The 13,562-nt window shown below is 37.7% G+C and overlaps 1 protein-coding gene across 15 annotated transcripts in view; it reads left to right on the top strand.

Annotated features, from left to right (window-relative positions):
• Window positions 1–13,562, top strand: part of DNAH8 (dynein axonemal heavy chain 8) — a 327,201-nt gene that overhangs the window by 162,321 nt on the left and 151,318 nt on the right. For 14 of the 15 annotated variants that reach the window (XR_013830241.1, XM_079934721.1, XM_079934718.1 and 11 more), the window contains 7 exons: window positions 405–651; window positions 781–1,022; window positions 1,110–1,250; window positions 2,583–2,820; window positions 6,678–6,820; window positions 7,738–7,872; window positions 8,687–8,809. Coding sequence is in view for 14 of the 15 variants with exons in the window: in XM_079934721.1 (XP_079790847.1) it covers window positions 405–651; window positions 781–1,022; window positions 1,110–1,250; window positions 2,583–2,820; window positions 6,678–6,820; window positions 7,738–7,872; window positions 8,687–8,809 (1,269 nt within the window). In the remaining variant the exon portion in view is untranslated. The remainder of the gene's footprint in view (window positions 1–404; window positions 652–780; window positions 1,023–1,109; window positions 1,251–2,582; window positions 2,821–6,677; window positions 6,821–7,737; window positions 7,873–8,686; window positions 8,810–13,562) is intronic. The other variant, XM_079934719.1, reaches the window with a different exon arrangement.

Genomic DNA, 13,562 nt, shown 5'->3' with positions numbered 1-13,562 from the left:
GTGTGTGTGACTTGGGTCTTGGCTGAGTTGGTTTGTATTGCTGCTTTCTACCACCGGGGGGCAATATCACCACACAAACTGCTCCTTATGCATCAGCAAACTAAAATCACAAGGAACAGTAGTTTGAGACCCCAAAACTAGGTCCTGAATTAATTATTTCCAAAATGTAATTAAAGTTCCACATTGTCATTGCTTTATCACTTATATCGTTTTATAACGTGCTGCTCATTTGCTATCCACCTCTAGTAAGACAAAAAAAACTTTTTGGGGGGGCATATTCTCTTCTTTTAAATAGTGAACAAGTTACTTTAATGAAAAGCCTATTTAAAGCTTTTAAAATTTCTGCACAAAACTTCTATGAATGTCATAAGTTACATTTTTCAATTGATTATCTCATTGTGTAGTTATATGAGACGTCTCTGGTACGCCATGGTTTGATGACTCTTGGGCCCAGTGGTTCTGGGAAGACAACCGTTATAACAATCCTGATGAAGGCACTAACAGAATGCGGGAGGCCTCATAGAGAAATGCGAATGAATCCAAAAGCTATTACGGCTCCTCAGATGTTTGGCAGACTGGACACGGCGACCAATGATTGGACAGATGGGATTTTTTCTACTCTGTGGAGAAAAACATTAAAAGCTAAAAAGGGTACACATAAACTCTTTTCTGGTGATCATTCTTTTCCCCTGCCAGTTTATCAATAACACAGTATTGGTTTAATTTTCTGTTTTGATTATCTGCAGGTGAAAAGTGATTTTCTGTTTTCATTATTGGCAGGTGAAAACATTTTCCTCGTTTTAGACGGCCCTGTTGATGCCATTTGGATCGAGAACTTAAATTCCGTGTTGGATGACAACAAAACCCTCACACTGGCCAATGGAGATCGCATCCCCATGGCCCCTACTTGTAAGCTTTTGTTTGAAGTCCACAATATTGAGAACGCCTCTCCGGCCACGGTTTCTAGGATGGGCATGGTCTACATCAGCAGCTCTGCTCTCAGCTGGAGGCCAATACTGCAGGTGGGGACAACAGACCCACAGAAGCGCGTTCAGTGTATTTCCACGTCTCACTCTCCTATAAACAGAGACTCTCTTTCTTTGCTGCAGGCGTGGTTGAAGAAGCGTACTACACAGGAAGCTTCTGTATTCCTAAGTCTGTATGATAAAATATTTGAGGATATATATACATTTATGAAACTGAACCTCAGTCCAAAAATGCAACTCTTAGAATGCAACTATATTGTGCAAGTAAGTTGTTTTCTTTGTACATTCATGACTTAGATGTGAGATTTCCACCCCCCCACACACACACCACTCAGTTGCAGTTTAGAGGTATCTGAAATGGAAAATTCACGCAGTCCGTCAGAATCTTTTTGTGACGTGGAGGTGAAGCCTCTGAGAAGTTTGATTCCTATTAAAGACCTTATTGACGCTCTTACTGCCATCTCTTCATGAGTTTCACTTCCCAGGGCGGTATTGTCAGGGGAAGAGGAATGAACTATCTTTCCCATCGTCAAGCTTAGTATTACCTTCCCAGAAAGAGTGACCAAATATGAGAGTAGACTAAATAAATAAAGCTGGAAGTCCTACAGAAAAGCACAACAAAGAGCTGGTGGCAAGCAGGAAAATTTGGGTGGCAGTCTTGGCTTTGCAAATTTACTACACATATTAGATAGGGAAAACCTTTGAACAATTCTCCAAGTATTTTGTAGAATTATGTTTTTCCCCCTCTTCTCAGTTTTTCTTATTAGTCTTTGGAAGAAACAGAACCAATCATAGATTTTTCAGAGGCTCTCCTGATTCTAGTCCATAGGTGATCTCTCATTATCCCATTCTAGTGCTTTGATTCTCTCTTAGTGTAAGGGATGTCAGTCAGGGAGGGTGGGTAGCTTAGAACTGATACGTGAGGCCCAAATTAAGTGCAAATCTTATCTTGAAATAATTTTGTTATGAAAGACAAAGGATATCTTACTGTAGATACATTTCTTTCTGATGCCATATGGGGTTTGGCACACTTTTTATTAGAGGGGCAAATACATGTTTTAGACTTTGCACAACTTTCTGTCTCAGCCCCTCAGCACTTCAGTTGCATTGCAAAAGCGGTCAGACACAATGAACGAGTGTGACTGTGTTTCAGTAAAACTTTATTTGCCAAACAGGTGGCTGGCCCCTGGGGCACAATTTGCTGAGCCTTACAACATGTTAAAATAAATAAAATCTTTGATCTATAAAATTTGGAATACCCAAACTTTAGAACCAGAAGCTACCTTAGGAAACATCTAGTCTAGGCCTTTTGCTTTTTAGATCAGGAAACTGAGACTCAGAGATGTTAGTGGCATGAGCCGGGATACCTCCAGATTCCCAGTTTGGCATCCTTTCTGCTAGATCATGCAGTCTGCCTAAAGCACAATGGCCTTTCTTCTAAATGCTGCTAGCTGTAGGACACTGATCAAGCAATATCTGGAGATATATTTGTTTTCTTCTCTCTTTCTCGCCTTTTAAATTTATTATTGTTTTTAAATGTTTATTTAAAATATCTAAATACAAACCTTTATTTTATTGTATTTTAAATATTTTCAGTCTCTCAATCTTCTGGAAGGTTTAATTCCCTCCAAAGAAGAAGGTGGCGTTTCATGTGTCGAACATCTTCATAAATTATTTGTGTTTGCTCTAATGTGGAGTTTAGGAGCCCTTCTGGAATTGGAAAGCAGAAACAAGCTTGAAGCCTTTTTACGAAATCATGAGAGCAAGTTAGACTTACCAGAAATACCTAAGGGCACGAATCAAACCATGTATGAGTTTTATGTTACTGATTATGGTAAGCACAGTGACTTATACCTGAAATAAAATGACATTTTTTTTAATGGAAAAAAGATAAACTCTGTAAACTCTTCTGTGGGGAAATATTAAACCAATCATGAATAACATAATTGCTAATACCATTTTTAAAGGGCATATATGCAAGGAACAGTAGGATTTTGCATATGGGCCAGGCTGGGAACAGTTACAGAGGCTCTTGACTTCTCCTCCTTTTGCAGTGGTCTCAGTGAAATCTAACATAAATAAGTTAGCAACACTTCTTACAGCATCTATTTTCTCTTACTTGAAGAGGAAGGGTAGCAGTATAGAGAACACAGATTCTTCATGTTGCAAAGCATGGTAATTAATGCTCATGACAGATCAGTCTTAGAACTTCTCTGTTGGAAATGTCAGAATAAGCAGAGAATGAACCAAGCAGATGGGATCCTACTTACACATCGCAGACTCGGCAAAGTCCAGTGCTGTCACCTCAGCCCCCTAGCCTCCTGTGTGTGGTAGGGCCCAGCTCACCTCTCCCTAAAAGAAACTAACAGTTAAATGCACCCTTAAATCTAGCTATGAATTCTCTTAGAATCTAGAGCCAATCCAAAGATGGTTCTTTGAAAAGATCGATAAAATTCGTAAATCTCTTACCAGAGATATCAGGGAAAAAAAAGAGAAGACATAAATGACCATGATTCAGAATGAAGGAAGGAACATTACTACAAACCCTAAAGACATTAAAAAATAAGAAGTGAATATTAGAAACAATGTTATGAAAATACATTTGACAATGTAGATGAAATGGATAAATTCCCTGAAAGACACAAACGACCAAACCTTATCAAGAAGAAATAGATATCCTAAGTATCCCTATATCTACTAAAAATTTTTGATTTATAGTTTAAAACCTTCCCACAGAGAAAACTGCAGGCCCAGATGACTTCACTGGTGAAGTACATCAAATTCTTAAGAAAGAAATAATACCAATTCATTCTGCATAAACTCTTCCAAAATATAGAAAATGTAAGGAAGAAACACTTCCCATCCCACTTTATAAGGGTTTGTAAGTGTTGTTCTGATACCAGAAACAGAGAAAGAAAAGAAAACTATAGACCATTATCCCTCAGGAATATTGACACACATTTCTTAATACAATTTTAACAAATGAAATTCAATAGTATATAAAAGGATAACATATTGAGTTCCAGTGGGTATTTATTCTAGGGATGGAAGGTTGGATTAACATTTAAAAACCAGTCAATGTAATTCACCATATTAATAGAGTAAAAAGCAAACAAATTATATAGTCCTCTAAATCAATGCAAAAAGAGCACTTGGGGACTTCCCTGGTGGTCCAGTGGTAAGACTCTGTGCTCCCAATGCAGGGGGCCTAGCTTTGATCCCGGGTTGGGGAACTAGATCCCACATGCGTGTCGCAACTAAGAGTCCACATGCCACAACTAAGAGTCTGTGTGTCGCAACTAAGAAGTTTGCATGCCACAACAAAGATCCCACGTGCCGCAACTAAGACCTGGCATGGCCAAAATAAATAAATAAACATTTTTTTAAAAAAGCATTTGATGAAATTGTACATCCTTCCATGATAAAACAGTACACTAGGAATAGAAACTTTATCATTCTGATAAAGAATATGTGCAAAAAATCTAACATTATACTTAATGGTGAAAGACTGAATACTTTCTTCCCAAGATCAGGAACAAGACAAGAGTATTCCTTTCTCACCACTTCTGTTAGACGCTGTACTAGAGGCTCTAGCCAGTGCAATAAGACAGTAAATAAATAAACATGAAAAAACAAATGAAATACCTATAGATTGGAAAAGAACAAGTAAATCTCTATTTGCAGATAATATAACCATTCTCGAAAAACTAGTAAATGAGTTTATTAAGGTCACAGAATGAAAGAACAATATATAATAATACTTTGTATTTCTACATGCTCACAACAAATTGAAATTTTAATATACCATTTAAAATAGCATTCAAAAAATGAAATATATAGGGATAAATTTAACAAAATATGTGTAAGATCTGTATATTGAAAACCACAAAATTGCTGAGAGAAATTAAAGAAGTCCTAAATAAATGGAAAACTAAATCACATTTACAAATCAGAAAACTCAGTTTTGTTAAGATGTTATTTCTCTCCAAATTGATCTATAGATTCTGTGCAATCATAGTGAGAATTCCAATAGACTTTGTTTGGTTGAAATTTATAACTGAATTATAAAACTTTATGGAAATGCAAAGGATTTAGAATAACCAAATCAATTTTTTTTTTTTTTTTTTTGCGGTACGTGGGCCTTTCACTGTTGTGGCCTCTCCCGTTGCGGAGCACGGGCTCCGGAGGCACAGGTTCAGCGGCCATGGCTCACGGGCCTAGCCGCTCTGCGGCATGTGGGACCTTCCCGGACTGGGGCACGAACCTGCATCCCCTGCATCGGCAGGCGGACTCTCAACCACTGCGCCACCAGGGAAGCCGCCAAATCAATTTTTAAAAAACAAAGTTGGAGCACTCATACATCCTGATTTCATTAAAATCTATTTGAAAGTCATTATGAAAATAAAATTCCCATTCCAGCCACAGAATAGGAAGAAATGTTTGAAAAATATATATCTGATAAAAGAATTTTATCCAGAGTACATAAAGAACTCTTGCAATTCATAATAACAAGTGGCCAGCCAATCCAAATTTCTTAAATAGGCAATAATTTTAAATAGATGCTACACCAAAGAAGATTTATGAATGGTGAAAAAAGCACATGAAAAGATATTCAACATGATTGGTCATCAGGGAAATGCAAAATCATTACACAGACACTAGAATGACTAAATTCTAATTAATTTAATGGCTAAAATTAAAAGGTTACTAATACCAAATATTGGAGAGAATGTGGAACAAGTGGACCTCTCACATCCAATAGTATATCCACTTTGCTAACTACACAACGGTACACAATATACAGCCAGTTTGAAAAACACTTCGGCAGTTTCTTAGAAGTTAAACATGCACTTAACCATAGAACTCTGTAATTTGCAAGGAAAGTTGACATTGAGGTTATTCCCCCAGTGATGAATGTTTGTTTTGCTACTATCAAATGTGTGCTCCTCTGCTCTCTTTCCAAGCATTCTGTATACACGGTAACTTTTTTGGTACAATTCTGAATCATGGTATCTTTTGGAAGATCTTTAAAATGGCAGTTAAATTCAAGAATGCAATACCAACAATGCAAGTCATTCAATTTAAATGGCAAAAGTATGAACATCTCTCATCAAGTTTGCATAGCCAGCAGCGATTCTGACATAATAGATTGAAAGGAACGTTCCAGAGATGATAAAATGTAAATAAAATATTTTTCTTAGAATTGATGAAAAGCACTTACAATAATTGTTATAACAATAATATCAGTCAGTAAATTAGCAGTGACTATAAGTCAGGAATCTGGGCACTCTATTAACACTAGTTTTAGGGCCAGGTTTATTTTTTCCCGTTTCTCATGACAAACATCCTATGTCCAGTAATCTACAATCCCTTTTTTGGTCTTTCCCATCCTTTTAGTTAATGTGATTTTCCTACTAGATACTAAACATGTTATTGGTTGTAATTCCATTTCAGACCAAGATCTCTCTGGATAAATAATTAGCAATTTAAAGCTGACTTTGTAAAGAGGCAAAAACAAATTGAAATTATCAAATGCCACATACATTAGATAAGCAGATATGTTAACGTGTTTTACAAAAATGTTTTAAATGTTTATATATTTCTGTTAATTGTTTATAGCACTTGTGTTTTGTATTGAGATAACTTCTGAAGAATGCAGTTTTATTAAGATCAGCTTTAATTATTGTATAGGTGATTGGGAGCATTGGAATAAGAAACTTCAGCCATATTATTATCCAACTGACAGTGTTCCGGAATATTCATCAATTTTGGTTCCAAATGTTGACAATGTTAGAACAAATTTTTTGGTAGACACCATTGCAAAACAGCATAAAGTAAGTTTGATAGTTTTGTCGACTGAAAAAAAACGCACAACCTAAAAGTTGAGAGTTATGTTTTATTTGGTGGACGTTCTTAGGACTTCAGACCTGGGACACAGCATCTCAGGTAGCACTGAGAAAAATGTTCCAAAGAGGCAAGGCGGGTGGGGGGAAGCCAGAATATACAGAAGTTTTTGCAACAGAAGACCAGGTAGTTGGAGCACCAAAGAATTACCGTTAATGAAAAAAACCCCAGATATCTCAGGTTAAGGAATTTAGTGCTCTTCTGGGTACGGGAAGATACAAGAGTCTGGGCTCGCTGAAATCATCCCTTTGGTACGCACCTCAGCTATCTGGGGCCAGTATCCTGTGTTTTCTCTTCCTGAGTCTCCTCAGGGTGCGCCGTCTGGGTGGCTGTAATGTAATGGCTTGATGGCTGCAACATCCTCATTTACTGACATGGCAGGCAATATTTTAGTTTTCAGTTTCTTAGATGATTGCAAACCATGTAAGAAACACATCCCTTTTTACACCTATTGGTGGAAAAATTAAAGTACGAGGGGCCGGAGGTGGTGTCATTTCAGGGAAACCTATTTGGCAAATGAACTCCAGGTCCCAAGATTCACTCCAACTCAATCTTCCCTGAAATGCTGACTTCCAGCGTGCTAAGGAAAGTGGGTATCTGCTTACAAAGTCCTTCCAGGGGTTACGTGACTGCTCACCCACACTTTCTTCCAGCACTTTTATAGCATATATTTTACATTTAAATCTTTAATTCCACTAGGATTTATTTGATGTAGGTCTAATCCTTAAAAGTAATCAAAAATTAGTTGCATTAGTTTATAGAATGAAAGAATGGCTACTAGAACCTTAATATATTTAAAACTAAACATCTTATAACACCTTTCAACATGATTATCCTACGATTGCAGGCTGTTTTACTCACGGGGGAGCAGGGAACTGCAAAAACTGTAATGATTAAGGCCTATTTGAAAAAATATGACCCCGAAATACAGTTATCTAAAAGTCTAAACTTTTCATCTGCCACAGAACCAATGATGTTTCAGGTAAAGCTCATCACTTGCTGTAGTCATTATCATATTAAATATATTAAGTGGTTGATACAATAAAATCTGTTTGCAAATGAAACATTGATATATATATAGTTGTCCCTCAGTATCCATGGGGGATTAGTGCCGGGATCCCTGCTGGTATCAAAATCTGTGGATGCTCTAGTCCCTTACATAAAATGGGTAGTGTCTGCATGTAACCTGTGCACATCCTTCCATGTACTCCAAAATAACCTCTAGATTACTTACAATACCTGGTACAATGTAAATTCTATGTAAATAGTTGTAAATGCAATATAAGTGCTAAGTAAATAGTTTCCAGTGTGAGGCTAATTCAGGTTTTGCTTTTTGGAACTTGCTGGAATTTTTTTTCCAAATACTTTTGATGGAAGTTGGTTGAATCCAAGGATGTGGAAGCTGTGGGTAGGAAGGGCTGACTGTATATATATATATATATATATATATATATATATATATATATATATATATATATATATATCTCTGAAAAGAATTGGTGTTGAAGTTGGTATTCAGCTGTTTAACCTTCCTAAGGCTGACACTGAGGCCAAATCAAAATAGCATGTTTTGGCCTAATATTGAAGCTGAAGCTGAACATTGGAGTGTCTTTTAATATAAATTAATGATTAATATTCCAACAGCTTTTTTAAAGTTTGCAATATTTATTTTAATAACAATAGTTACATATATTAAATAAATAAGTCAATTATATTCTACTCTGAAAAGCATGTTCATCATTTTTAGAAATGGATTGAAATGTAATGCATAAGACAGACTATTTCCTTTTCTCTAGAGAACAATTGAAAGCTATGTGGATAAGAGGATGGGAAGCACATATGGGCCACCTGGAGGCAGAAAAATGACTGTATTTATTGATGATATTAATATGCCCATGATTAATGAATGGGGAGATCAGGTAGGACTAAAATATCTCATGTAAATGATATTTAATCAGTATTCTTAGTGACATATGAAAAGATCAATAACTGTCACTTTATTAAGCCTAGTAACAATTCTCAGTCTTTTTTGGCTTCTTGGTTATAGATGACGTTCTTCCTTTTTGAAATCCCTATATGCTTCCCCCCAACACTCCCTCTGCCTCTCTGGCTGCTTGATTTCAATGTGCTTTCTGGCTTCTTTCTTCCTTTCCCCAGGGTTTTATCTTTGTTCTCTTATTTCCCACTCTATATTCTCTCTCCCAGGAGTACCTGATGTTTAGAAAACACTTTTTTTTTTTCTTTTGGCTGAGCCGCACGGTATGCGGGATCTTAGTTCCCTCACCAGGGATTGAACCCGTGCCCCTGCAGTAGAAGCACAGAGTCCTAACCACTGGACAACCAGGGAGTTCCCAGAAAACAATTTTTAAAAAAACCCAAAACTCTGCCATGCACCACTGTCCTACTTGTGATCGTCTGTCATCCCCAGACTCACTCCCCTTAGAGGACCTCACAGTTGCTGCCAGGGTTCTGCCTGTTCCTGGTGGGATCCCCAACACGTCCTCCCACCACCGTCTACTGCCTCATCAACACCATCAATCTAGAGCCCACCAGGACCCGTCACATCCCTTCCACCCTTTATCCTGGTTCACCTCAGCCATCACCAGGATGTCAGGACTCCCAGGTCTGTCCGTGCTCATCCTGACACTAACCCCATCAGTTCTGCTTGGCCCTTGTCTGGCCCCATCTCCTACTTTCCCCACTCCTGAAAACTTTCTGTGTGCCCTTGGCAGCCATGGTTCATCCACAAAATCCCCTGTAAATTCAGCTTCTTCTCTGAGCTTTTCCCTCACCTTCTTGCTCTAATGGAAACCCAGGATGCTGCTTTCCCTGCAGACTTCTCACCTGCAGGTGAGGGAGATGTCCTTCTCCGTTCTCATTGCCCTCTTCCCTGAAAACCTATCACTCTGACCTCACACCCCCATGTTGTTGCAGTCATCTTGGACCCTTGGGTCACACCCGTCCCTCCCCGAAGATTTCAGTCCCCGGATGACTGTCACTCTCTCCAGGGCTGTCCCAGTCTCCGGGGCCAGCTTCATGGTGTGCACAGTGTGCCGTTGCAGAGGGATTCGCACTTCAGAGGAACTTGCATGTGGTTTAATGCTCTGCTGTCACTGTCTTGAAATTTCTAATAATGATTTTTGAATAAAGACACTTGAATTTTCATTTTGTCCTGAGCCTCACAAATTATGCAGCCATTCCTGCTTGTCATAATTCTCAGTGATGCCAAAAAATATCTACGTACATGATCTTGACCTCTTAGTTCCTTGACCTCAACTCCTCCAATGATCATGTCTTCCACTCCGTCTGAAATTACTCATTCACGCAGTCGTACCCTACACCTTGTCATTATCAGTAACTGTGACCTGTTCATTATCTCAGTTTCAAGCGTTTTATTCTCTGATCACCATGTCCACATTCTGTAGCTCATTCCCTCTACTACCCAGACTACAGATGGAGCTACCAGCCATTGTTCCTACCATCATTAAATTCTCCTTCATTTCTTCTCATTTCCTCACTTCCTTCCTTTCCAGCTAAAATTCCATAATCCATTATTATAATCACGGTAGCATGCACCCTCTACTCATTTGTGAAAGCCTTAACCACATTAAATCCTCGTTAAGCCTCTTTGCTCACCAGCCACCTGCACCTATGCAGCCAAACTTGGCTGGAGAAAAACACACAATACTGCTTAAAATCACTTTAAAATCATGATTATGGACCTCAGCTGAGCTCATAATACTACCCAGCAATTATACTGCGTGTTTTGTGTTACGTATCTTTATCCTGTCTATTCCTATCCTACATCTACATTCAGGTTCCTTTCATACCGTCTTTTTCTCAGACCTTGGACACCTTCATTTCCTTGCCCTCAGCTGAGCATGAAGTGCTACAGCCTTCTTCCTATTCCACTGAGGACACTGATTTTTTTTGTTCCTTTTTCCTTTTCTTACGATCCATTTACTGCAGTCAATTTCTGTGTTCTAGTGGTTACCCTAGACAGTGCATCCTACATACATAATCAAAAATAAAGATAATCTAACACTACTTTCCCATTTTGTATATCCAGTGACCTTTGAACACTTTAATTTCCTTTATCTTTCTCCTGATTTATAATTTTATTGTTGACTTGTATTTTAAGTCTATGCCTCTGTTTTTATTTTTTATTAGCATAAATCATATTATTCACCTTTATATTGTGTTATGCCAGTTTTATTTATTTTTAAAAAAGTTTTATTGGACTATAGTTGATTTACAATGTTGTGTTAGTTTCAGGTGTACAGCAAAGTGAATCAGTCGTACATATACATATATCCACTCTTTTTTATATTCTTATCCCATAGAGGTCATTACAGAGTATTGAGTAGAGTTCCTTGTGCTGTACAGTAGGTCCTTATTAGTTATCTATTTTATATATAGTAGTATGTATATGTCAATCCCAATCTCCCAATTTATCCCTCCCCCCATTTCCCCTCTGGTAACCATAAGTTTGCCTTCTACGTCTGTGACTCTATTTCTGTTTTGTAAATAAGTTCATTTGTATCATTTTTTTAGATTCTGCATATAAGCGATATCATGATATTTGTCTTTTGCTGTCTGACTTACTTCACTCAGTATGACACCTCTCGGTCCATCTGTGTTACTGAAAATGGCATCATTTTGTTCTCTTTTATGGCTGAGTAATATTCCATTGTATATATGTGCCACATCTTCTTTATCCATTCCTCTGCTGATGGACAATTACGTTGCTTCCATGTCCTGGCTATTGTAAATAGTGCTGCAATAAACACTGGGGTGCATGTGTCTTTTCAAATTATGGTTTTCTTCAGATATATGCCTAGGAGTGGGGTTGCAGGATCATATAGTAGCTCTATTTTTAGTTTTTTAAGGGACCTCCATACTGTTCTCCATAGTGGCTGTACCAATTTACATTCCCACCAACAGTGTAGGAGGGTTCTCCTTTTCTCCACACCCTCTCCAGCATTTATTGTTTGTAGATTTTTTTTGAGGATGGCCATTCTGACCAGTATGAGGTGATACCTCATTGTAGTTTTGATTTGCATTTCTCAAATAATCAGTGATGTTGAGCATCTTTTCATGTGCTTTTTGCTCATCTATATCTATTTTTAAAGTGAACTCCCATGAGGCATTATTTTTTACTGTTTTATATATTCACTCTTTGTTTGCATTACACACTTATTTACCACTTTTTTTACTCTTTATTCATTCTTAGAACTTCCTTAGGAGAAAATCTTTTAGTGACAAACTCTTAGTTTTTTTGTTTGTTTGTTTGGTCTGCAGAAGTCTTTATTTCATCCTCTTTATTTGAAAGACGTTGCTGGATAGAAAAATGTAGGTTGGCAGTTATTTTCTTTCATCACTTTAAATATATGATTCCTGTCTTCTGCTTTCCTTGTTGCTGTTGAGAAGTCAACTACCACTTAGTCATTGCACCTCTGAAATTAATCTGCTTTTTCTCACTTGTTGTCTTACTTTCCTGTAATTTTTTCTTTTTCGAATTATGTTCCTTGGTGTAGATTTATTTGTATTTTTTTTGCTTGGGATTCGCTGGGACTCATGAATCTGTGGTTTGGTGTCTTGTGTCAGTTCTAGAAAATTCCCAGTTCTTACCTCTACAAATATTGCCTCTGCCTCACTTTCTTTCCCTTCTTATCAAACTCCAAATGTATATTAGACTTTCTTCTTTGCCCTCTATGTTTCTGCCCTCTTTTTCTATACTTCCCAACTTTTTCTCTCTCCAATACTTAGTCTAGATAATTTCTCCTCTCCTATCATCCATCTCACTAATTTTCTTCTCTGCTTTGTCCAATCTGCTGTCAAATTCATCCACTGAGTTTTAATTTCAGTTGCTATTTGATTCTTTCTTTCAAATGCGTTGTCATTTGTATTCCTTGCATATATTTTCAAATCATTGTCTATTTCTTTAAACATGTTTAGCATAGTTGTTTTAAAGTCTATGTCTGTTAATTTCAGCATCTGAAGTCTACATGGGTCTGTTTCTGCTCTCTGTTGTTTTAATAGTTCTTGTTCACGTTCAACCTTTCTTGTTTCTGTAAGTACCTTTGACTGCTTGCCAGGTCATTGCCCTTAAAAAATTATCTGTGGCTGTTTCTTAAAGCCTAAGATGAATGTGTCCTCAACCAGACAGGTTTGAGTTTTCTTCTGTTAGATCCTTAAGCGCTTATTCAGTCAGGATTATCTCAAAGCAAGGTTAATATTTGAAAGTCTCTGGCCCACTTAGGCTATGCACACCCATGGTGCAATTCTGTGCAAGTGTCATTCTGAGGCTACAACCTCCCAGGGAAGACTTCTTTTTCTTTTTTCTTTCCCTTTTCCTCTCCCATTCATTAGGGATCCAGGGCAGATAGACCTCTCAGCAGTTCCTGTAAGGTGAGGAGAGAGGAGGCATATTTAGGTATCATCTATAAGATGAAAAGATCCTGAATTCAGACTTTTAAAATCCAATTAAGGATGTCTAGTTGGATCTCAAACTTAACATGTCCAAAACTAAATTCCTGTTACTCCCTAAACCTGCTCCTCCAACAGTCTTCTCCATCTCAAGAAACAGCAACTCCACATTCAGCCTGTTAGGAAATCATGTCGGCTCCATCTTCAAACTACATCCAAGATTTGACTGCTGCTCATCACTCC

The sequence above is a fragment of the Stenella coeruleoalba genome (genome assembly GCF_951394435.1).
Source record: "Stenella coeruleoalba genome assembly, chromosome: 10".
Taxonomy (NCBI): Eukaryota; Metazoa; Chordata; class Mammalia; order Artiodactyla; family Delphinidae; genus Stenella; species Stenella coeruleoalba.
This window is presented reverse-complemented; position numbering and strand designations above follow the sequence as displayed.